Below are 25,404 nucleotides of genomic sequence, written 5' to 3'. Positions count from 1 at the left end.
TTAAAAAATTTAAAGAGAAAAATTATTTTGATTCAATCATAAATTAATTAAATAAAAGTGGGAGTCTAAAAGAAGATCATTATGTCCCCACAATCCAAGTATGTGAAGATTGTGGGTTAGTAAGATTCGGCTTCCTTAGATACGGGCCCCTTTTCTGTCAGAATATTAAGGGTTGGGTTGGTTGAAATGTGTGCCGCAATATCATCAATGGATTTTTGAAAATGAAATGACAAAAATAGAAATTTAGGTTAGGAATGAAGTAAAGCGAAATACATTTTTAAATATTTATAACTAAAATTATATTTTAACATAGAAATGTTAATTTCACAATTATATATTTAAATATACTAATTTATAATTGTGATATCTCACAATATAATTTTACAATTATTTCTGTACCGTCCATGTTCTGTATGACATTTGGACGAGAAGTTAATTCTGTCATAAAATTGGTCAAAATTTGTCCTTTGATAAGCGCTCGAGTTTTGTATAGTAAATCAAATTCCGAAAACTCTATGGACCCTTTCACCATTCTTCCGGTTGTGTCGGGCTTCCTCAACACCTATTTTATCGGCATGTGAACTATTACTTCATATCCATGGAAGTAGTGCCACAATCTTTTGGTCGTGATCACCAAAGTTAAGACTGCATTTTCTAATTTCTGATAATGAATTTCCACTCCTGTAATACTTCACTCACAATATATATATATATATATATATATATATATGATGTTTTGTGTACTTATTTCTTTTTGGATGAGTACTGAACTTAATGCCTAATTGATTACCGTGAAATACAATTGTAATGATTTTCCTAGAACCAGCTTGCTGAAAACTAACTGGAGGATGAGAGAAGTATTTCTTTAGTTCAACAAAATCCTGTTCACATTGTCTCGTCCATGGAAATCTTTCATTTTTATTGAAATATTGAAAATGTGGAAAACGTGATAACGTCATCATTCATCCGTCAACTCTTACCTCTTCTTTACATTGGTTGGAATTCTCATATATTGATAATGGTCAAACATTTGTTGAAATTTGCCTCTATTCCTTGTTTGGTGAGGAAAAAACTGAGAAATTAGTCTGCCTATGTTGCTCTTGCATTTTTTAGTCCAGACAGCATTGCTTATAACAATAATTAGTTATTTTTTCCATGAAAGAGGTTTTATCATTTCCCACGGCCTTATTTACCAAGCTCGGGACTAGAGGAGCATTTTTTGAATTTGAGGTATCGCTTGTGATAAGGAAATGTATATTCATATATATAGTAATGTCCTTTTCTTGCGCCCTATTTGAGACTGAGACTCAGGCAGGTTTGGAACCCTGTCCTATCACCTTTATCAAATTCCTAGCTCTCTTCCTTAGTGCAACTGTCCTATTCCTACCATGGGAATCTCTTTATTGTGTCATATCTATAGTTTCGGATATCAAACCGGACGGTATCGTATATGAAGAAAGAGATTGTTGACGTTAGTAGACTAATCTATTCATTGGTAGGGCATTTCTTCCTGTGACCGCCTTTCCTACCAAAACCCCCGGTTATTGCCCTACCCTAGAAAGAAGCCAGAACTCTTAACGGCGGGAAGCGAAGGAACCGTAGGGCTTAGCTTAGGGCAGGGAGTTAGCCTTGGGTCATAATGAATATAGTAGGGCAGGACCATGGGCGATTGCCGCTGTTAGAGTAACTGCTGCAATTGAATCTGTTATGAATAAGTATCTAATTTCAATAATATTTTATATTAAAATATAGGTATTTATGAGGATTTATTACTAATTTACATATAAAATAATTCCTAAATTCTAAACCCTAAACCGGATTTAGGGTTTAGATTTCTAAGGAAGATTGGAGATTTGGATTAAAGATGAATGATTTGAGCTAAAAAGATAAAGATAGAAGGTCCAGAATGGAAAAAGATGCAAAGAAAGATTGAGCTTTTTTTATGTTTTATCATTTAGCCGACACAATAAACAACCTAACCCTAGAAAACTAGGATAAATAGAGGGTTAGAGGCTCAACCTTAGTGTAACCCAATTGGGAGAATGAAATGTGCTAGAAGTATGCGTGGTTAATTCTACCCTTTGGGATTGAGAGTAATCTGCTCAAACTCTTATGTATTGAGGTGATATTTTATATATTAATATTAAGTTCTTGATTGATTATTGGTATTGTTGTTTTACTTCTAATTTTCTAATTTTCTAATTTTCCGTGACAAATTGAGAATCGATATAAATGATTTTTATACGGGCATCAATTTCAATCAAAGAACTTAATATTGACATGCTAATCAAAATACTTGAGAGTGAGAGAGATGAAACTAATCCTTATTTTTTCCAATTGAAACAACTAATTCTTTGTATATTTTCTTATTGATCAGTGCCAACACAATTAATTCAAAACTCTACTCTTTTAATTGTTCTGTTTTTATATTTAGCAATCATTGTACTCGATAATTCACTATTCCTTGTGGAATCGATATCCGTCCTTAGGGACAATTATTACTTTTGACAAACGCGGTGCACTTGCCGTAAAAAGTCATCAAATACATATCCGATTAAATCCGGAATAAGTATCCATAAAGCTAAGGATTTTATAATCCGAAGCATTATCTACCAAAGTATCAATATTTGGTAACAATCCTTTGGGCATGCATGATTTAAGTTAGTAAAGTCCACAACCTCCACCTGTTGAAGATGATCTGTCACTCAAGTCATTAAGAACATAAAATATAGTGTATAATGTATAAAGAATATATTGAGTATGAAAAAGTTGAGAGTAGTCCCTAAGAGTCTATTTATAGGCTTTCGTTGATGTTCCTGCTAGGGAGATGAGACCTATAGAACTATTGAAGTCTTCGTCTTTCTCCTTCGGAAGGGTAGGTTGTTGGGTGCTTGACTGGGGTCCTTCTCGTCTTTGTGCTTCTCCTTCATCTCTCGATCTCGGGTGAACACCGAATGGGGGGGGGGGGGGATTATGTGTGGAAGACACTCTCGACTCTCGTGACTATTTCCCTCATCTCGGCCAAGTTTCCGTGGTCTCAACCAAGTTTCCATGGTCCCTCCCGGATTTTTCTGGTCTCGGTCAGATAGACCAGGTTTCAGGTAGGCAGGCGGTCTCGCCCATACCAATAGAGTTGATTTGATTATTTTTTATTACTTTTAAGAGGAAATAAATAGAATTAATAACAATATCTTATAATAAAAATCAATTATAAAAAATGATCTTCATTGTGTAATATTTTGTTAAAATTTGATTGGGTAATAAGGTGAAGATAAATACAAAAGATAATTGAATGAGGATTTCCAATATATTGCTTAATAAATAATTACATTGAATACATAATATATCATAATAAAAGTCATTTATCAAATAATAATATTGATTATGTGATAGTATACTGATTATGATAGAATTTAGTTGGTTAAATTAAGGTAATGATGTGTGATAATAATAATAATAATATTAACTATTTTTAGATCCACAAGTAAAAAAAACCTCTTTAATAACATAGAGAACAGATAAAATTGAATATTTTAAGCTTAGTTTTTCAATATCTTTCTCTGTAACAATTACAATGTACTATTAATTTTTTTTCAAATTAATCAAAATATTAGCGTAATGGATTTTTAAGAGGACACTATTTATAAAATATGATTCCTTGAAGAATTATTTATTATTATTTTTATATGGAAGGATCTTATCGTCTAGAGGATGACATCGAATGGACCCAAGTTGGTTTATCACCTCAAGAGCTCTTAATCTGTTTATTTGTGATCTTCTCACAGACCAATATATTTTATGTGTAGCAGAGTAGTGGACGACATCATTATATCTAACCAGGATTGGGACAAGATGAGTGATGGCATCAATGGTATTTGTTATATGATATTATTTTGGACCGAAAATTCAGTTAAAATAGCTTTGATGATAAAAGTAATGGAAACCCACCTCAAGTAGATGCAGAACCTATATAGCATAGGAATGAACATGCTTGAATTAAAAATGCAGGTGATTGATTGTGCATTTTTTCAGAATTGTGAAACAATGGTAGGGTCACAAAATCATGATCGGCCATGAATGAAGTGTTGGGTCCACACCGAAGAAGATGCAATGCAACACAAACCTCATCACATATTAATGTCACGACAAAACTCAAAACCCAACTCAATGTCAGAAGAGCAGTGGGAATTGAATTGAATATTTTTGGTTGTTGAAGTTGAAGTTGAAGCTGAACGAAATGGAGCATTGTTTTTGGAGAATAGGGTGGCTTACCAAATGCAGGCATGTGTATGTATAAAGTACGTCTACCTTTTACGTTTTCGATTTACCGTAATCTTCTATATATAAACAGTCATGGTATCACATGTGATACACAAGCATTTTTCGGTCAATTTCTAACATATTATTGCATTTATGATTGGTACTTTCTGTTAATGAAGACATTTACAAAATTAATCTGTCTAACTACGTCTGAAAACGCCTTTACAAACATCAATTGGCTCATTGATTGTAATGGATAACAGCTATATTCCCGTCAAAACTACTGTATGAGATGAATTTGACAATGGAAGTATGAACATAATTCTTCTTTCACCCACTTTCTCTTAATATTTGAGTGTTGAAGTTCTCATAAATAGTCATCACAATCATTCGCATCCAGGTTTCTGAATAACAATTAAGGACTTCATTGATATCTAGTTTTTGTTATTGAATGATCATTTGTTGCCACCCAATTACTAGTAATAGTAAACATTATAAACATTACTTTATTGTACTAGGATGTAAAATTGTAAAATAAAATAATTGTTTTATTGATTGATTATTATTGTCAATGTGTAGCCCGTCATTCTAAATAAAAGTTTGTATTGAATTTATGAAGAAGTTGTAGATAACACTGCTTTCGAGTGATCCTAACTATTCACTTAAAGAGAATCAATCAGGTTGTCTCCATAATTGTTGTGCGCGAAGTGGGTCGTTACCTTTTATAATTACTACAATAAAATATTGTCACCAGGGATTTTGAAGGTGGAGTTCAATATAAAATGATTGGGTGGAAATGACATGAGTGAAAAAGACAAAAAAATGAGTTTGGGATTTAATGAAATGGAGGGAAATATATAAGTACTAGTGGGTTGGCTATTATCATCCTTGTAAATTTTACAAAAGTGGAGCAATTTGTCCCAAAAGATGGAGTTGATTTTAAAAAAATTTACAAAAAACTATCATCTTAACTATATTTTTAAATAAAACGATATATAATTATAGTATACCCTTGTAACTCTCTAACTTTAAAGATTATAAAGAAAGCTGGTAATAATAACTTCACAACATATTTTTTTCCACTTCCATCTAACAATTAAATATATTATTATTTTATTTCAAAATTTTATTTATATTTTTTTATTAGTTAATTATAATATTTTATTATTAAATAGAGTTGTAAGGTGGAAATGAAAGAAAAACAAGATTTAAAAGAAAGAGAGAGTGTGAAAAAAACTTTATTCAAAGAAAAACAAAAACAAGAATGTGAAAGAAAGAAAAAAAAAAGTGTGAAGAAAATTTCCTTCAAAGAAAAATAAGAATGTGAAAGAAACTTTATCCGAAAACACTTGATTGAAAGAAATTTTATTCAAATGCATTTGTCATCTCATATATTGCCACTCTCTGTTATATTATCCGAGTTCCTTGTTCATCTTACGAAAAATACATGGCTTCATTTAACTTCTTCATTTTGCACCTAACCTTCTTTTCCCTCTTTCTTCATTGCTCCCCTTCTCCCATCACCCAAGGTGCTTTGGACGGAGCTTCAAAAGCTTACTATAACTGCACAAGGAACAGCACTTTTGCTTCCTATAGCGTGGCTTACCGTTCTAACGTCAAAACACTCCTAGATTGGCTCTCCTCCAATGTCACTAACAATGCCAGATTCTACAACACCACAGTAGCTAGCAGACACGCAGCAGACACTGCCTATGGTAGCTTCCTTTGTACAATAAACCCTGAAATCTGCCAACGATGCGTGAAAGAAGCTGCCAAACTTTTATCATCGCTTTGCACCATTGCCAAAGAGGCTATCATATGGTACGAAGTGTGCTATGTGCGCTACTCTGATCGTCGTTTCTTCTCCACTGTGGAGGTGAGTCCTAAACTCTCCTTTATGAATGATCAGGACTACGTGGGTGACGTTGGACGCTTCAACAATATTGTCTGGGATATGCTGAACGATTTGAGAAGTGAGGCAGCAAGTGCTTCTAATAAAAGCGCTGATAAGTCTGTGAACATCACGGATAACCAAAAGTCGTATGGCCATGCTTGGTGCCTACCATACCTCACCAAAGAGAACTGCAGCTGGTGTCTTAGCGAGGCCATAGCAGACATTCCAACCGGTTGCTGCAGAGGAAAATCTGGGGGACACGTAATATTTCCCAGTTGTGGTGTTAGATACGAATTATATCCATTCCGTATGGCACATGTAAATAGTGGTTGGGTGTCTCCGCCACCACTTCCCGATAGTCCTCCCCCTTTTGCTTCATCAGGTTAGGTAGCTATGATTATCTCAGGTTTTTTATTCTCTTAAAAAATCCTTGGAAATCCATTTGCTCATCTATTCCCAGAGAAATAGAGAAAATTCTGAAGGTGTTAAGTAGTATGATGTGACTGGTATCGCAGGTGTTTAGAACGAACTGGGTGTCTCAGATCATTCTATTATCACAATTTTGTAACTATTTCATACACTAGACATGAGCTATAAGTCAGTGAATTAGGCAACACAGTAGGGTCAGATCGTAAGATTTTATCGATCATAACACAATTCCCACTCGTCATATGTTACTATCAACCAATGACTATTACGTGGCAAAGTTATATCTACAACACCTTCAGAACATATACCGACAGGTCAAGTTGAGAAAGCATCAGTTGTCTGATAACTAAGGGTCTTGGAAATAGAGATTCATTCTAAACACTCTCTCTTAGCCATTCATTTTGCATTTTATTGCCAACCAAGCTCTTTTCTTCCTCTTCATCATTCAAGAGCAATTGCTAAAAGATAAAACTCCCATCAGTCATGAGAATTATATTATTTTAGTTGCGTGATAAATAATACTTGCTGCAAAGTAGAAATGACATAAGGTATATATCGATATTCTTGCAGGGAAAAGAAAACAGAAGACACTAACAATAATTGTGACTGTTGTTCCAATTGTTGTTTCACTGGTGCTTTTATCCTTGGGCTGCAGTTGTTTTCTACGTAGGAAAGAAACAAAGAATCAGCATGACATTCTCAAAGAAAGCTGTAATGCAGAAAAAAATACACTTGTTTTTTTTTTTTTCAGAACCTCAAGAAGCACTTCTTTTAGCTTAAAAACTCAATTGAAATTTCTTTTCTGTAGTTGGGAATGACAGTACCACTTTGGAGTCCTTGAGATTTGAATTAGCGAAAATTGAAGCTGCAACAAATAGATTTGCTAAAGAAAACATGATAGGCAAAGGCGGATTTGGAGAAGTCTATAGGGTAAATATTTAGTTCCAGATTAAAAGGTAATAGTTGTATACTTATTTCCCATATTAACTGTATGTTTTTCAGGGTATTCTTTCTGATGGACAAGAAATAGCTGTGAAGAGGCTTACAGGAAGCTCTCGGCAAGGTGCAGTAGAGTTTAAAAATGAGGTTCAAGTTATAGCCAAGCTTCAACATAGAAATTTAGTGAGATTACTAGGATTTTGCTTAGAAGATGATGAAAAGATACTCATTTACGAGTACGTGAAAAACAAGAGTCTTGATTATTTTTTATCAGGTATGATATTCTAAACTATATTAGACATCAAACAAAAGATGTCTTGTAAGATGCATGACTTTTAAAATTTACTCTGATTCAAACTTGTTAGAAATTGAGACTTTCTATATACTTTAATGTGCATATGTTTTGCTTTGTTTATCGTGATTAGGTAAAAAGTTATGTTAGTTCTTATTTTGTGGAGAATTTTATATCTCTTTTATATATTTACCAAAGAGACAATCTTTGCTTTTGTAACACAACGTACTATACTTAGAAAATTGAAGTTTGTTGTTTTTCTCCTTTCTTCCGTTGTTCAACTTCACAAAACCCATCTTCCCTATTTTATCTGTTATCTAATTTCATAACATGGTATCCAAAGTCATAAACAAACCAGAAATTTATACAATAAGAATGGATGACATCTAGCAATAGTTCTGTAGTTCCAGCTCCAATTTCTGTAGGAGAAAATTATGATTTGTGGGATGGGAAAATGAGGACTCATTTGAGATCTCAAACTCTTTGGCAAGTGGTGGAAAATGGGAGTAATCCAACCCCTTTACCAAACAACCCAGCAGTGGCTCAATTAAGATTCCATACTGAAGAAATGGCAAAGGAAGGCAGAGCACTGGCCATTATACATGTAACAGTACACAATGATGTTTTTATCAAGATATTGAATCTTAAGACAACAAAAGAGGCTTGGGACAAGCTTAAGGAGGAATTTCAAGGCAGTGAAAGAACAAGGAGGATGAAGGTGTTGAATCTGATAAGAGAATTTGAAGTAATCAAAATGAAGGAGTTTGAAATAGTGAAGGAGTATTCTGATAGACTTTTTAAAGTGGTTACTAAAATCAGATTGTTAGGTGAAGAGCTTAAAGATCAAAGAGTTGTGGAGAATTTTTTTTTCTTAGACTTAATTGAGCCACTAAGCAAAGAAGATCACTAAGAATGGAAGAAAATGTTGAAGGTGCTTTTGTGGCTAACACCAAAAGCAAACCTCAAGGTAGAAGTAGCTATGAAAAAAAAAAACGTTTTGGAGGGAAGAGAGGCAAAGGAAAATCATACAAAATCAACTTGGAGCATTATAGTCCAGATAATTAGATTGCACATCTTGACCAAAGCAGTTTCCAAGAATTGTTAAGATCAAAGTTTGGAGCATTTAACAAAAATCTCACGAAATAGTGTTATAAATTGAGACTTTTCTAGATACTTTAAGTCACATATAATATTTTCTATTTTGTTATGTTTTATTAGGTTGAAACTAGTGTTAGTACTTATTTTATGGGAGAGTTGCTTTTGTGGAATAATTAGGTAAAAAACTATGTTAGTCCTGTGGTGATTTTTATATCTAACTAAATAGATAAACTTTGTTTTTGTAACACAACCTACTCCATTTAGAAAATTGGAATTGTTGTTTCTATCCTTTCTTTTGTTGTGTTACTATTTTCTGATTTCATAACAAAACTGAATAAATGATCATTCTAAAATGTTTGACTTATTTCTAGATATCAAGAAGCGAGCACTATTATCTTGGTCTGAACGACAGAAGATTATAAGAGGAATTGCACGAGGCATTTTATATCTACACGAAGATTCTTGTCTAAAAATAATACATCGTGATCTTAAACCTAGTAATGTTTTATTAGATAGTAATATGAATCCAAAGATTTCAGATTTTGGTATGGCTAGAATTGTTGCTGGAGATGAAATTGAAGAAAGTACCGGCAGAATTGTAGGAACATAGTAAGATATCATTCTTATTTCATTCACTTTATCATATCATGTTTTAACTAACAATTATTGTCATTCTTTCTCACTTAAATTTTTTGGTAATGTTTTATATACAGTGGTTATATGCCTCCTGAGTATGCAATGCATGGACAATTTTCAGTGAAATCTGATGTATTTAGTTTTGGAGTTATGGTTCTAGAGATTATTAGTGGAATAAGAAAATGTTGTTCATCTGAATCAGAGGTTATTGATGACATCCGAAAACATGTAAGTAGAAAATTTATTCCATTTCTAGTTTGTAAATAGAGAAATATGAGGTTGAGAGTTTGATCTGATTCATTGTCGCATGGAAATTGTAGGCTTGGACAAAGTGGACAAAGGAAACACCACTAGAACTATTGGATCCTCATGTAGGAGGACCTTATTCTTGCGAAGAAGTCATCAAATATATCCACATTGGTTTGTTGTGTGTTCAGGAAGATCCAAACGACAGACCTACAATGGCAACAATTGTGTTTTACCTCAACAACCATTCAATCAATTTGCCTTCCCCGAATGAACCAGGCTATTTTAAGAGTAATAGAAAAGACAACATGGCTACCAATGAGGAATTGGATAATATCATTGATTCCATCAATGAAATTTCTCTAACTAAATTCTTTCCTCGATAATACTATGGTCATAGTCCTTGGTGTCTTATTTGTTTCTGATGTAACATAGAATTTAACCATGGGCATTGAATTGTAACAAATGCATAAGAACATTTACATCTTATAATAATAGACAAATTAAAAAAAATGGGCCAATAAAACTTGAATTTTGGCAACTATACATTACCGACTTGTTAAAAATTCATCATAAAATTCAAATTTTTAATTTGGGCAACTATATTAATGAGTTCTTCTCATATTTATCATAAAATTCATAATTTTGTAAATTTATAAAAAAAATAGAATTTGAATTTGGGCAACTATATTATTGAGTTCTTTATAAACTTTTCACAAATTTTTTAATTTTTTAAATAGATAGTATAATGGTTCACTTGATCATTGTTGCAACTCTTGCAACTCTATACACTATATCATATTGACTAAAATCATGTTGTGGGTTATTTGAGAGTAAATAGGAGGATAAAATGTCTTGAGAGATAATTACATGACAAAAATCAAGTTTCAATCAAGATGATAATGAATGATAATGGTTTCACACTATTCTCTATTAATGAAATTTGGTTGAGTAATTTTCATCCAAATAGTTGGTTAATTTCTTATGGATGAGAGTTTCATTTAGTCCTGCTCTACATAACTCACAACATATATGAGTGAAGTGTAAGATAGGACGAACCTTCCTAACCCGCGTATCTTAAAAACTTGAAATTAATTTACACCCTTGTAATTTCTTCTTGAAGTCTCATATTTTCAAAAGTTCTACAATGTAGTATATAAATTTGTACTCTGGATTGTACACTCTGAAACACAAATTTTAACTTTCAGATTTTATAATCCGAGAAGTCTCTGAATTTCACATTTTGAAAAAATGTTCAATGAAAGATGTCAAAGGGTAATTTGTATATTTTTTTTAAAGTATGAGATGCAAGAAGAAAGACATGGAGGTGCATGAAGAAACTCTCATCAATTCTTAATTCATAACACCTTGATGAAATTCGATAATAGTTATTAAATATTAAATATTGTTTTTTTTTTGTCTTTCTAAAATACATATATCATGTGTCTATATGTATTACCTTTTAATAAATATTTTATTAATAAGATTAAAATTCAATTTTCATTGAAAATCATAATTATAATAAATATTTTTTATCCATATCTTATTACGCATGTGTCATGAGAATAATAATGTAAGACAATTTACTTAATTCATCTTAATAAGACAAAAAATCAATTTAATAAACAAAAAGTAAATTTATTCAAAATTCATATTTGAAAAATTATTTTTCATTAATCTAAAAAACATTAATTTTTTATGCGGGTGTGTCAACCCTTAAGCTGGGCGGGCCAATAAAATCAATCCACATTTCTTATGTGAGGCGGGCCAAATGCGGAGCAAGCCAATGTAGGATGAGTGAGCCCACATTGTCATCCTCATGTATAATGAACTTTAATTGGTACTCTAAAAGAAAATCATTAGATAGAAAGAGACAAAAAATAATTAGTTATTATATTGACTAAATTGAATACTATTTTATAGACTAGTTGGTATCTAAAATAATTTATATTATTAATAAATAGTTTTTAAATTGATATCTAATTAACTACCAACTATACAACTTTTAAAAATTGTAGTTAAAAGTTTGGTAACTAATTAAATATCAATTTAAAAATTATTTATTAATAATAAAAACTACTTTAGATACTAATGATTTGTTTAGTTTATAGAATAATATATAATTTAATTAATATATAAAATGTTTAAAATAAACTCTTAGGAGAATATTTTATGAAAACCATGACATAGAACGAGTCTTGAGAAATAGTGATTAATTGGTTTTGACTAAACAAAGTTTTAGATTAATTCCTCAAGTCCCAGCCCATGTGGCTCAGCCAAGAGAATTAATAATTAACAGAATGAATAATCCATTATGCATTAAGACAGAGATAACAATTCTATCTATTTGAAGTTGTTTTTCTTTTCTCTTTTTATGCCATTTTTTAAGAGACCTACCTGCACTGTATTTGGCAGTGATTTGTAGCAGTGTAAAGTTCCCTCTTCCTAAAATGAAATATATTCAGCGGAATCTGGGTGAAAGATTTTGACTAATCTAAGTTAGACAGCGTGAGATTAAAATACGTTGAGTCGCGCATGTGATTAATTTTATTTATTCCTAACTTTTGTTTTCCCCATAAAATAGCATGAAAATTTGTTTTCATTGTGCTGTGCTAGCCAGCTATACATAGCAAATTCAACAAGCATCAGAAGCAACAATGTGAACAAAAAATTAAATGCTGGGGAGCACTGCACCTCAACCCTCATGCTCCAAAGTACACCTTCCAGGAAGATGAAGATATTTTATTCTTTTTTGACTCAACGATTCGTTGACTTGTGTCGTCTAGCTACTTTCCTCTGCTGGTTAATGAAGATGTTCAAGTGTTTAAGTACAGTTCATGGGTATTGCGAATTCCCAATAGATAATAAAATTCCAAAACACACCATTGCATGGTAGTGTAGTATTATCCAAGATTAACAAACGAGTCCATGGCTTCCTTTAACCTTGTCCACATCTTTAGCCTTCTCAGCTTCATCATCAATTTCGTAACCACTGAAGCACAATTCGACCGTAGTATCTCCGGCCCCAGATGCGCATATTTAAACAGAACCACTCCAAAGAGCGCCTTCGAATTTAACCTGAGGGCCGTTCTTTCTGATTTATCTTCCAATGCCACCGCCAATAACAAGCCATTCTACAACACCACAGTGGCCACTAAAAACTACCCCGAAAGTAATGTCTACGGAATGTTCTTCTGCTGGGGAGACGTCCCACCTCAGCTTTGTAGCAAGTGTGTGGAAAGCGCAACCAAAGCAGTGTTCTCAGATCCAGATCAAGTGTTTTTCTGCTCCTTAGCCACATATGCAATGATTACCTACAGAGACTGCATGATTCGGTATTCCAACGTTTCTTTCTTCTCCACCCCTGACTTAAATTCGGGCTACGTTTCATGTGTCTCTGTCGATGTGTCCAATAAGACAAGCTTGATGAGTTTGTATTCCAAAACCATTAACGAAGTGGTGGAAAAGGCAGCAAATTCTGCTGTTGGTGACAAAAAGTATGCCACAAAGGAAGCAAGGATAGCTGGATTTCATACCCTTTACTGCGAAGCTCAGTGCACACCTGATTTGTCACCCCAAGATTGCAGAAAATGTCTAAATGTTAGCGTAGCGGAAGCTCAAGAGACATGTCCACAAGAGTTACCGATGACTGTTGGTAGTCCCAGCTGTAACATGAGATGTGATGTGTATCCTTTCTATCGCCCCAGTACCTCTCCGCCACCTTCGGAACTCGTTGAGGTCACACATTCTTCCGACACAGATTCACAAGCTCTGACAGAACTTTCCCACAATTGTTCCAGCAACAAAACCATGATCGCAGCTGACAAAACTTTCCGGTCAAATCTCGAAACCCTCTTCACTTCCTTGACTTCCAAGTCCACCGACAAGACCGGTTTCTTCAACAACACCGTGGATACGGTCAGTGGCTTCTTCATGTGCTTCGGTGACCTTTCCCCTACCCTCTGTGAGCTATGTATCCAAAATGCAACCCAAAAAATATCCTCAGAGTGCCTCTCCTCCAAAGAGGCTACCATTTGGTACAATCACTGTTTGCTTCATTATTCCGATCACCCGTCTCTCCCTACACTGGACACAGCTCCTACTTATCGCCACTTCAATATCGTCAATACTTTCAAACCCAACCAGCTGCAGAGCTTCTTCACATGGACTTTGGCCAATTCTTTATCTCAAGTGCAGTTCGATATTCAGGCGGAGCACACAACCACTAAGAATTATGGAATTAAATCTGGAAAACTGAATGATAAACAAACCCTCTATACTCTTGCTCAGTGTAGGCCTGATCTATCGTCTGAGGATTGCAATACCTGTCTAGATAGCATTATCAGAAAGGAAATTCCATGGTGTTGTTTGGGGAGTCCAGAGGGAAAAGTACTGTATCCAAGTTGCTATATTATGTTTGGTTTGTCCCCATTTCACACTGAAGCTTCTCCAGTTGATGGGCGCAAGCCAGTTTCTTCTTCTCCTGCTACAGGTCATCTTCTATTCCTGCAATATTTGCATTCACACATTATCTGTTTACTCAACTTTCAAACTTATTCAACTTTTTTAAAGTTAATTTCTTCCAAGGTTATTTTGATTTGGTAGTGTAAGAAAACATATGGTAATCTGATTGAATTGCAATGTAAAAAGGTACATTTTAACAACTTCACGTTTTAATATATAATTTCAATGGTTAATGTTTTTTAAAAGCAAGGAGAAATTTCTGTACAATTTTTTAAAAACTAGATTCTTCATGTTTATCGATGGCTCATTGATCTTGGAGTTAGTTTCTTATGCAGAAAATGACAATGGGTCAAAAACAATTATCTTAATTGTTGTCCCCTTAGGTGTCTTCGTCCTCCTCCTTTCTCTCTGCTACTATTTGCTAAGGACGAAAACAAGGAAAACTAATTATAACACTCTTCTCAGAGAAAATTGTAAGTATCCTGATTATATATAAAAATGAAGTTTCAATTCATCATTATTCGTTTGCAAATTTTAGGAAATTTCAAATTTAATTCAGCAAACTAAACAATTTTTTTTATTAGTTGGTCAGCAAAGTATCACTTTAGAGGGACTGCAATTCGATTTGATTACAATTAAATCGGCAACGAATAATTTTTCGCCTACACATAAGATTGGTAAAGGTGGATTTGGCGAAGTTTACAAGGTGAAAAATGTAATAATTTATTTTTATCATGTCTTTTAATATAAATAAATACTTATTTATGTATTTTTTTTTAGGGAATTCTTTGTGATGGACGTCATGTAGCTGTAAAAAGACTTTCAACAAAATCTAAACAAGGTTTAGGAGAGTTCAAGAATGAAGTTCTATTGATAGCCAACCTTCAACACAGAAATCTTGTATCGTTGGTGGGCTTTTGCTTAGAAGAAGAAGAAAAAATTCTTATATATGAATACATGTCAAACGGGAGTCTTGATTATCTTTTGTTTGGTTAGATATCTCTCTATCTTTAAAACTTTTTATAGTTATTTTGCTACACTATGTCATATATTAATTAAGTATTTTAAACATATATATGCTTTTTAATACAAGATATCATAAATTAGTACAAGTATTTGTTATGTTTTAACTTCTTCATGATCATTTAAATTAATTATGTAGGTACTCAACAACAAAAGTTAGATTGGTCTAAACGTTATAATATTATACAAGGGACAGCTTCAGGAATTCTTTATTTACATGAATATTCTCGATGTAAAGTTATACATCGTGATCTCAAACCAAGTAATGTTTTATTGGATGAAAATATGAATCCAAAAATTTCAGATTTTGGCTTGGCTAAAATTGTTGAAATGAATCAAGATCGTGGAAGTACGCATAGAATTGCTGGAACATAGTAAGTTTTTTCTTAATGATATTTTGTTCTAAATCTCACTTTTGCATATACTATGTAGGTTATCTTTGAGTTAATGTGGAGTTTTTTTTTCTTGCAGTGGTTATATTTCACCAGAATATGCCATGTTTGGACAATTTTCTGAAAAGTCAGATATTTTTAGTTTTGGTATCATAATTCTTGAGATTATCACTGGAAAAAAGAATGTAAACTTTTATGAATCTCGCACTCAAGGAGAAGGCATCATTGGTTATGTGAGTGCGATAATCTACACTTATATATATATATATATATATATATATATTATATATTATATAACATATTTATTTTTTGTTTAATGAAATCTTTAAGTATTAATATTATTCTTAATACACTATTTCAGGTTTGGAAACAATGGAAAGATCATGAACCATTATCCATCTTGGATTCTTACATAAAAGAAAGTTATTCACCGATTGAAGTTCTGAAATGCATTCATATTAGTTTATTATGTGTTCAAGAAAATCCAAAGGATAGACCGACAATGAAAACAATTATTTCATATCTTAATGGTCTCTCACTTGAATTGCCATCTCCACAAGAACCAACATTTCTCTTCCACAAACGCAGAATGGATTCAGAGATAGTTATACAAAGAGAATTCAAATCCAATCAAGCTGCTGGAGATTTTGAATCATTATCTGTTAATGAAATGTCTATGAGTATTTTTTATCCTCGATAGATAGTACGTCTTTGTTTGGTTGAGTGAATGACAAGTGACAGGGTAAAATGAAAAAAAAAAGAGAAAAAATAGAATGAAAAGTATTGTTTAAATTAAGAAAAGTGTTAACATATTTAGTTTTTCTGTTTTAAGTTATTGGGCTTTGTTTGTTTGGCCCAACTTTCCTTTTCTGTTTCAGCTAGGTCTTAATCTTTTTCTTATATATACACCATGTATTTTACTCTCTAATATACAAGTAAATAAGAATTTCTTTTGTATTTTCTTTTCTCTGCTTTTCCCTCTTTTATGCTTAAGTTATTGTCTCTTTTTCATTTGCAATTAGGGTTCATCAGAACCTCCCTTTCTCCATTGCGATCTCGTGCGCTCCATTTGATGCACCACATCAGACAAGGAATATTCATCTTCATTAACGGTAATATGGTATCAGAGCTCTTCGAATGAAGAGCTCTGCTGCGCTTCTCTCTGATCTTTATTTCCCCCTTTGTTGTTCTTGGTTATCTTTTTTTGTTCTCTTTCAAAATATTGATTGGGTTTAAATATCTCTTAGACAATGTTTAATAAAAATCCTAGTCTTCATAGTCTTAATAGTAGTCACACTATAACATCACTCCTCATGAAAAGTTGTTTGGAAAACCATATGACATTTCCTTTCTAAAAGTGTTTGGCTGTCTCTGTTATGCTAGTACCATTACTACACATAGGAAAAAATTAGATGATAGATCTATCAAAGGTATTTTTCTTGGCTTCCCGCAAAATACAAAAGGTTATATTATCTTAAATTTAAAGTTTCATAGCATAGAGATATCAAGACATGTAATCTTTCATGAAAACCACTTTCCATATAAATTGGACTGTGACTTGCCTAAGGACCCTAACACTTTATCTCTCCCTATTTCTAACGCATATAATTATGCTTTTGATTTTTTTTCTGATACTGCACCTCCTGCCGAGCCATGTGCTTCTACTCCTGCACCCAATATTGTCCCTCCACCAGCCTCATTATCCTCTGATCTTCCAACAAATAGTGCCTACGCTCTTGCATCCAACATTGCACCTCCACCAGAATTATCACCGCCTGCATCTCCAGGAAGCACCTCACCCCAATTTCCAAGAAGATCAGCTCGTCCTCACCGACAACCTGCCTATCTTGCGGATTTCCACACTGCAACCAACACTGTAAGTAGTAGATATCCTATTCATAATTACTTGTCTTACAATTCCTTATCTTCCAATTTTAGAAATGTTATTTTCTCTATCAATTCTCATCCTGAACCTCGGACATATAACGAAGCCTCCAAACATGGTTCTTGGCAATCTGCCATGCAAGATGAGCTTCAAGCTCTTGCTGCTAACAATACTTGACAACTTACCCCTCTCCCTCCAGGAAAGAAAACTATTGGTTGTAAATGGGTATATAAAATCAAATACCATTCTGATGGCCATAAAGCTAGAGTTGTTGCCAAAGGGTTCACCCAACTTGAAGGACTTGATTTCTTAGACACTTTTGCACCTGTTGCTAAACTCACTACCCTCCGCCTTCTCCTTGCTATTGCCACTACCAAAAATTGGATTTTAAAACAACTTGATGTCAATAATGCCTTTCTTCATGGTGATCTCCATGAAGAGGTATACATGACCCCCCACCTGGCCTCTCTCTTCCTTCTCCCCAGCATGTTTGCAAGCTTCAACGGTCTTTGTATGGCCTTCGTCAAGCTGGTCGCCAATGGTACGCCAAACTTCCTACTTTTCTTTTATCAAATAATTACTCTATTTCTGTTGCTGATCATTCTCTTTTTCTTAAATATAATAACGATAAACTCACTGTTATTCTTGTTTATGTTGATGATTTGCTCTTAACTGGCGATGACATGGAGGAAATCAATACAATTACTGCATCCCTTCACCTTCACTTCAAGATAAAAAATTTAGGTAATCTCACTTACTTTTTGGGATTGGAAATTGCTCGCAACAGTTATGGTCTTCATTTAAGTCAACGCAAGTATACTCTTGATCTTCTTCACGAAACTGGCATGCTTGACTCTGCACCTGTGGCCACTCCTATGACTCATACCTCCCGTCTCTCTCCCGATCAAGGCTCCCCTCTTGATGCTGATGCAACTTCCCAATACAGAAGACTCCTTGGACGTCTAATCTACTTAACCAACACGCGACCTGACATCGCCTTTGTTATCCACAATTTAAGCTAATTCATATCTGCACCCAAAACTCATCATCAACAAGCTGTCTCACGTCTTTTGCGTTACCTCAAGGGCACCCCTGGTGAAGGACTATATTTTTCTCATACTAGCTTACTTCACCTTTGTGGATTTAGTGACTCTGACTGGGCAACATGTCCTACCACACGCAAATCTGTCACTGGATATTCCATCTACTTAGGAGACTCCCTAATATCATGGAAATCAGAGAAGCATCCAACTATCTCTCGCAGCTCCTCCGAAGCCGAGTATAGAGCCCTTGCCACCACCACATGTGAGCTACAATGGTTGTCTTACCTCCTTCAGGATTTACATCTTCCTTTCTCCCAGCCTGTACTGTGACAACTAATCTGCCCTTCAAATAGCGTCCAATCAACACTACAAAAAAACGTGTAAGTTGTGGCGGTTATTAAAAACCGCCACAATTATCCGTATAATACGACATTTTAATAACTGTCACAATTATCCTTCAAAATATGTCATTTAGAAACGCCACAAATTTCCTTTTATTCCCTCCATCATATTTACTTTATTTCCCTCTCATAAAATTTCATTTCCCACACTTACTCAAAATTTTAATTTTCCAAAATCCTATTCTCTCGTTCCATCCTCCAAAAGTTTCCAACCCCCTTTTCTTCTCCTAGCTCTGTTAAACCTCGCCCCTTTCGCAAGTACAAACCCTCCAAAGAGAATGACCCTCCCTCCTCCGATCCCAATCTCGTCGTCCCTTCCCCCGCTAAGTTCAAGAGCCCCTTGCCCCCGAGACCACCCTCTTCCAACACTCTAAAGCGCAAGCTCGCCACCGCCGCCGATGCCCTAACCGACAGTTCACTTCATGCGCCCTCCGATTCCGTTAAGGTTGGTTTCTCCTATTAGGGTTTTCGATTTATCAATTTCCAATGCCTTCTATCTAACTCTGATTTCTCTCTTCTTGCCTTTGTCGCAGGTTATTGTGAGGATGAGGCCGCTCTGCCTCGACAAGGACGAAGGAGATCCCACTGTTCAGAAGGTTTCCAATGATTTATTGTCCATCAATGGCCACAAATTCACCTTCGATTTCGTTGCTTACCAGCGGCGTGTGGACTGCGTGTTACGTGAGATACCATTGGAGCCATACGACGTTGTTGTTTCTTCAGTAGGTGAGTTTCTTGAGAGAAAGATGAAAAGAAGGGAGATGGTTATGCACATTGCCACGCACACCAGGTGTTTGGTCTTGTTTGTGGTTGCGGTTGTGCTGCACGCATGTACCAAAGTGCTTGCTGCAGTTTATGGACCCAAAGCTGGAACCAAGAAGAATGAAAATCCTGAAAAAGCATTCGTTGAAATTATTTGGAAGCCGAAGACTGGACAAATTGGTTGGAACAATGCTAAACTCTGCTCTTTCTTTTCATTTTAAAATAAAAAAATAATATCTGTTTTCCATGGTTTAGGAAAAGTGGAGGAGTATGAGATGATATTGAAGAAGACTTTGGAAAGCATTTGCATTCGACCGATATATCCCAACACCACAACTACAATTTTGTTCAGGCAAGTTTTGTTACATGTTTTGGATTCAAATAACTATGTTTTTTATTCTTATTTGGTAAGAACTATGCTGTTCTGCAGTTCTTTTGTGTGAATGTTCTCAGTTAAAATTGGAATTTTATTTTCTTGCCTTCTCATATTTATTGTCGTTGGTGATTTCTTTGTAAGTATATTATGACATATGTTATTTGTAGTTTACTGATAACTTAACTCTTTACTCATTGATTCTACTACAGGTTGTTCAGGATGATGATGTTGTATCCTACTTAAATGTTCGATTTTTATATGATTGATATGGTAATTGTTTCTTTATGGTATGTTTGGGTGGAGGGGAAGGAGTTAAAATAGGGGTGACGAATTTGAATGGGTTGTTTTGTATGAGATAGAAATAGGCAGGAGAAAATTAAAAGGTGAATCTGTCTCACAAATACTTCTTCACTCTATTTTTTTTTACCTTAGTGTGTATCTCTCTCCTGGTTTCTTCTTCGTTTCTCTTCAACCAAATAATTTTTTTTTTCTTTATTTCTCAACTTTTTTTTTTCAATTATCGTTTTTATTTTTATTCACTTTATTTCTACACCAAACAAACACTTAAGGTTATGATGTTGGGTACTCTTACTGCAACCTCCCTTTTAAATTGGGGCATTCTTCACTTTACAATTTGATTCACTGTGACATGTATTCCCTTAGGATTTTAGTCTGATGGTGAAAGTACAATGCAACTTGTGTTTCAATTTTAACCTTGTTAAATGGGTAATGTTGGTCTATTATTTTACTTGACCTTGTTATAGTCTCTTCAAAATTGGTGGAAAATACTATAATAGGTTTTCTAAATAATTGGTTTGTGTGTGGTCCAATGCCTTATCATTTTCTTCCCTTTTCAGACTATTTCAGATTTGTGTTGGAAGCTAGCTCAACTCCAAGATACATACATTTTACAAGGTATTTTCTCAACTCTCAACTATTTGGAAGAAATTCAATTTTATAAATATGTCATAATGTCTTGGGATATGCTGGTTAGAATTTTGTGTATATTTTCCAATTTTAGATTGGTTCTCCAAGTTTCTGTTCTTAGTCATAGCTAACTTTTAAATTGGGTTGCAGTTTATTGTCTTCTCTTCTGATAATGTTTATAATATAAGGATAATCGGTTGTTATTTTCTCAATGATGCTTCTAAGCATGAATGATCTACAATAGAATATCAATTTGTTAAACTTTTCTTTCATATATTTGATAAAAATACTTTATATATTTTATCGTCCTAAGACAACTTGTTCTCACATGGAATTCGATGTCCATATTGTGTGGTTTTGGATGATCTTTCTTTGCAGGAAGAATTTCAATTGGCAATCTTCAAAAACAAGAAAAAGGATAACATTTTTGCAACTCGGGTACTTGATGACTTTTTACGGCAAGTGCACCGCGTTTGTCAGAAGTAATAATTGTCCCTAAGGACGGATATCGATCCCACAAAGAACAGTGAATCATTGAGTACAATATTCGCTAAATATAACAACAGAACAATAAAAAAGAGTGTAAAGTGATTATGTTGGCACTGATCAATAAGAAAACAAACAAAGAATTAGTTGCTTCAATTGGAAAAATTGGGATTAAGTTTCATCTCTCTCACTCTCATGTATTTTGATTAGCATGTTAATATTAAGTTCTTTAATTGAAATTGATGCCCGTATAAAAATCATTTATATCGATTCCTCGCATATAAAATCCTTAAGAATGTTCCCTAACTATCGATCCCTCGCATACTTATAAGAACAACTTAGAACGAAGCTCAGACGTTTAATAGCAATTAACATTTTAAGTCTATTCCTAGCACTCAAATATGTTAAGTATTGTTGTTTAGGTCCGAACCCTAAAAATACCTCCCGGTCAGATTTAAGATTCTCAATTTGTCACGGAGAATTAAAAGTAAAACAACAATACCAATAATCAATCAATAACTGAATATTAATATATAAAATATCACCTCAATACATAAGAGTTTGAGCAGATTACTCCCAATCCCAAAGGGTAGAATTAGCCACGCATACTTCTATCACCTTCCATTCTCCCAATTGGGTTACAATTCACTCTATGGTGTTTTCCTCTCAATCTGGCACCTAAGGTTGAGCCTCTAGCCCTCTATTTATCCTAGTTTTCTAGGGTTAGGTTGTTTATTGTGTCGCGCTAATGGGCTAAATGATAAAACATAAAAAAAGGCCCAATCTTTCTTTGCATCTTTTCCATTCTGGGACCTTCTATCTTTATCTTTTTAGCTCAAATCATTCATCTTTAATCCAAATCTCCAATCTTCCTTAGAAATCTGCAATTAACACCAAATTTGGGAATAAAATACTCTTATTCAAATAAAGATCATAAAAAATGTAAAAAGGTATAAATTCATAAATTAGGGATTATTTTATATGTAAATTAGCAATAAATCCTCATAAGTGCCTATATTTTAATATGAAATATTACTGAAATTAGACACTTATCAGTACTATACACATCCTACTTATACTGCTTTTGCTCTCTTGATAGTAATAAGTATGCAAGCATTTGTGAATGACTATAGATTGTCCAAAAGAAATTTTCATTGTAATCTTTGGATCAACAATTTGCAATAAAAGTAGGGTATTGAAGAAATTTTCTGTTTTGGTGAACCATTTGTTGTCCACTATAAAGTTGTCCACTATCCTCGTGAATGATATGATGTGTGCCCGACAATTTTTTTGCTTTTAAAACATTGGAACTAGGATAAAGATAGTTAGTTCAGTGGCCATTTTCTTAAATAGCATATGAATTTAGATTGGGTTATAAAATAAAATTTACGAAGCACAAGTGCAATATTAGGAACTTTTCTCCTTGAACAGTTAAAGGTATCAACTAATATTTTGTGAATTCATTATGGTCGATTGCAATTCAAGTGTTAGTTTATCCTTTACAATATAAAATTTCTATGCTGTTATGTTTTTCATTATCTATATAATTAACATTCATTTTGGTCCTCTAAAAATATATGAGGTTAGATTGGTTCTCCAAAGATTGTTGCTTTGATGATAATTAATGGCATTGGTTTTCCTTCAAAAAAAAAATTTGATGATAAAATGTGAAATTTTAAAACCAATTTGATCATGTTACTGATTTGATGTATTTATAAATTGAGGACCAGTGTTGTGTTGGTATCATCTTTTAAAGACCAATATTGTCATTTAAACTAAATTTACACGTATCATGCAACTTAGTCTACGGGTGATGGTGGGACCAGTCTGGTTTCTTGTCTGTCTCATAACACAAACTGTTTCTTGAATGACACATTTTATGGCATGCATTGGTTTTTTATTTAGTCTGGAAATAAGATGCACACCTCTCTTGCGACTAGTTTTATTTGAAATTTTTTTGGTTGTTGAATGCCAACCCTAGTTAGTATCTATCCCATTTCTTCGTGTGTATTGCCGCTAAGTTGACAACCCTTATGGTATCTGCAGGAGTTGATAATCATCATTTCATCGGCAGTCATACTCCATCGCGAAACCAGAATATATCACCAAGCTCAAGTGGAGGTAGTAAGACAAATTAGGATTGGAAATTTACTTGTAATATATTTAGAAAGTTAAACAATTTATATTTTGACAATTTAATTTACTTGTTGTTTGGATTAGTTTAACATTATAAATTTTGTTTTCTCAATCAATGAATGAAGTCATCTTTTGATTATTATATTTATCAATTTTAATTATATTATGAAACATAAATGTGTAGTGAAATTTAATTATAATATCAAATTAATTGATATTATAAAATCAAATTATAAAATAGAATTAAATAAATTATTATAAATGTTAAAAATAAAATTAAAGTTTAATTATAATATGAAATTAAATAATATTATGAAATCAAATTATAAAATAGAATTAAATAAATTATTATAAATATTAAAAATAAAATTAAATATTTAATATTCGAATTATGACAATTATAAAGTGTATTATAAATGTCATACTATATTGTATTAAGTGGCGGTTAAAACTGTCACTATTTACGTTAGAATTGGTTTACCCAGTTTTAAAATTATGACATTTATAACTGACGTCAATTACACGTTTAAAATCGCCACTTTATACCATGCATAATATGGCGTCTGCTACAATGGTTCTCAATTGACCGCCACATTAAATTTTGTGGCGGCAAGAATTCTGGCGGTACGCGGTACCGCCACAGACGTATAATGCGGCGGTTAAAAACGCCAGTTTTTGCAAAAATAACCGCCGCTTTATACACGTTTTTTTGTAGTGCAAGTCTTTCATGAACGCACCAAGCACATCAAAATTGATTGTCACCTACTTCGTGAGAAACTTAACTCTGGTCTCCTCAAACTACTGCCCATTACTTCTGCCATGCAAGTTGCTGACATATTCACCAAGGCCCTTGCTTCCGCACAGTTCTCTACTCTCAAATCCAAGCTGGGTCTGAAAAATATCTACTCCCCAGCTTGAGGGGTGTTAACATATTTAGTTTTTCTGTTTTAAGTTATTGGGCTTTGTTTGTTTGGCCCAACTTTCCTTTTCTGTTTCAGCTAGGTCTTAATCTTTTTCTTATATATACACCTTGTATTTTACTCTCTAATATACAAGTAAATAAGAATCTCTTTTGTGCTTAAGTCATTGTCTCTTTTTCATTTGCAATTAGGGTTCATCAGAACCTCATTTTCTCCATTGCGATTTCGTGCGCTACATTTGATGCACCACACCAGACAAGGAATATTCATTTTCATTAACGGTAATAAAAAGGAAAGTAGAAAATGAGGAGAAATGAATAAAAAATAGGATATATGAGTTGAAAATTTGTAGGAATTCTTCCTTAACATGTTGATGATGTAGGCTAAGAGTGTCATGTTATGAGATGTAATTAACATTGATCACATTCAATTTTTATAATATTCTTTCATATAAACAATTTGGTCACCCTGAGATGGTTGTACCTTTATTATAACCAAGTTCAAATGATGATATTTTTACATCATCAACTATTGCACTCGCCGAATATAAATACATATCATACATTCATTTGATAAACTCGTGAGTGTCTCTTATATGTGTCAGCATCCATTTTCCGTGTTAATAAATTATTCGGCTTTTGTTGACAACATAATATCAGAGAACAAAATAATAAACAAAATAGAACATAAAATAAAATGTTTTCAAGTACATCACGTTATCAACAATAAGTTTATAATTAAGGTGATGATTAACTAAACAAATTAAAATCTTGGTATATAACTCGCAATAATATC

General features: G+C 33.5%; 3 protein-coding genes across 4 annotated transcripts; all 3 read left to right on the top strand.

The window, feature by feature from the left end:
* The first annotated feature begins 5,528 nt into the window (after window positions 1–5,528).
* On the top strand, window positions 5,529–10,341 carry LOC137828881 (cysteine-rich receptor-like protein kinase 25). Its single transcript, XM_068635623.2, has 7 exons — window positions 5,529–6,536; window positions 7,154–7,294; window positions 7,392–7,513; window positions 7,586–7,796; window positions 9,284–9,521; window positions 9,626–9,776; window positions 9,869–10,341. Exons 1-7 carry the CDS (start codon window positions 5,708–5,710, stop codon window positions 10,178–10,180), a joined length of 2,004 nt encoding a protein of 667 aa, XP_068491724.1. The 5' UTR covers window positions 5,529–5,707; the 3' UTR covers window positions 10,181–10,341.
* A 2,233-nt stretch (window positions 10,342–12,574) lies between these two features.
* On the top strand, window positions 12,575–16,627 carry LOC137829633 (cysteine-rich receptor-like protein kinase 25). Its single transcript, XM_068636482.2, has 7 exons — window positions 12,575–14,286; window positions 14,594–14,731; window positions 14,843–14,964; window positions 15,039–15,249; window positions 15,421–15,655; window positions 15,753–15,906; window positions 16,035–16,627. Exons 1-7 carry the CDS (start codon window positions 12,723–12,725, stop codon window positions 16,371–16,373), a joined length of 2,763 nt encoding a protein of 920 aa, XP_068492583.2. The 5' UTR covers window positions 12,575–12,722; the 3' UTR covers window positions 16,374–16,627.
* A 2,520-nt stretch (window positions 16,628–19,147) lies between these two features.
* LOC137829657 (uncharacterized) lies at window positions 19,148–23,831 on the top strand. 2 transcript variants are annotated; one of them, XM_068636512.2, is made up of 6 exons: window positions 19,148–19,447; window positions 19,536–19,944; window positions 20,020–20,116; window positions 21,008–21,055; window positions 21,446–21,505; window positions 23,600–23,831. In XM_068636512.2, the coding sequence occupies exons 2-6, from the start codon at window positions 19,548–19,550 to the stop codon at window positions 23,604–23,606; spliced, it is 609 nt and encodes a 202-aa protein (XP_068492613.1). In that variant the 5' UTR covers window positions 19,148–19,447; window positions 19,536–19,547; the 3' UTR covers window positions 23,607–23,831. The 2 variants fall into 2 exon arrangements, with proteins under 2 accessions (XP_068492613.1, XP_090160447.1); XM_090304321.1 differs by lacking the exon at window positions 23,600–23,831 and having other exon boundaries at window positions 19,149–19,447; window positions 20,998–21,055; window positions 21,446–21,471.
* Window positions 23,832–25,404: the final 1,573 nt, after the last annotated feature.

The sequence above is a fragment of the Phaseolus vulgaris genome, chromosome 7 (genome assembly GCF_051622355.1).
Source record: "Phaseolus vulgaris cultivar YP4 chromosome 7, ASM5162235v1, whole genome shotgun sequence".
NCBI classification, from domain to species: Eukaryota; Viridiplantae; Streptophyta; class Magnoliopsida; order Fabales; family Fabaceae; genus Phaseolus; species Phaseolus vulgaris.
The sequence above is the reverse complement of the archived record's forward strand: the minus strand, read 5'-3'. Positions and strand labels throughout refer to the sequence as shown.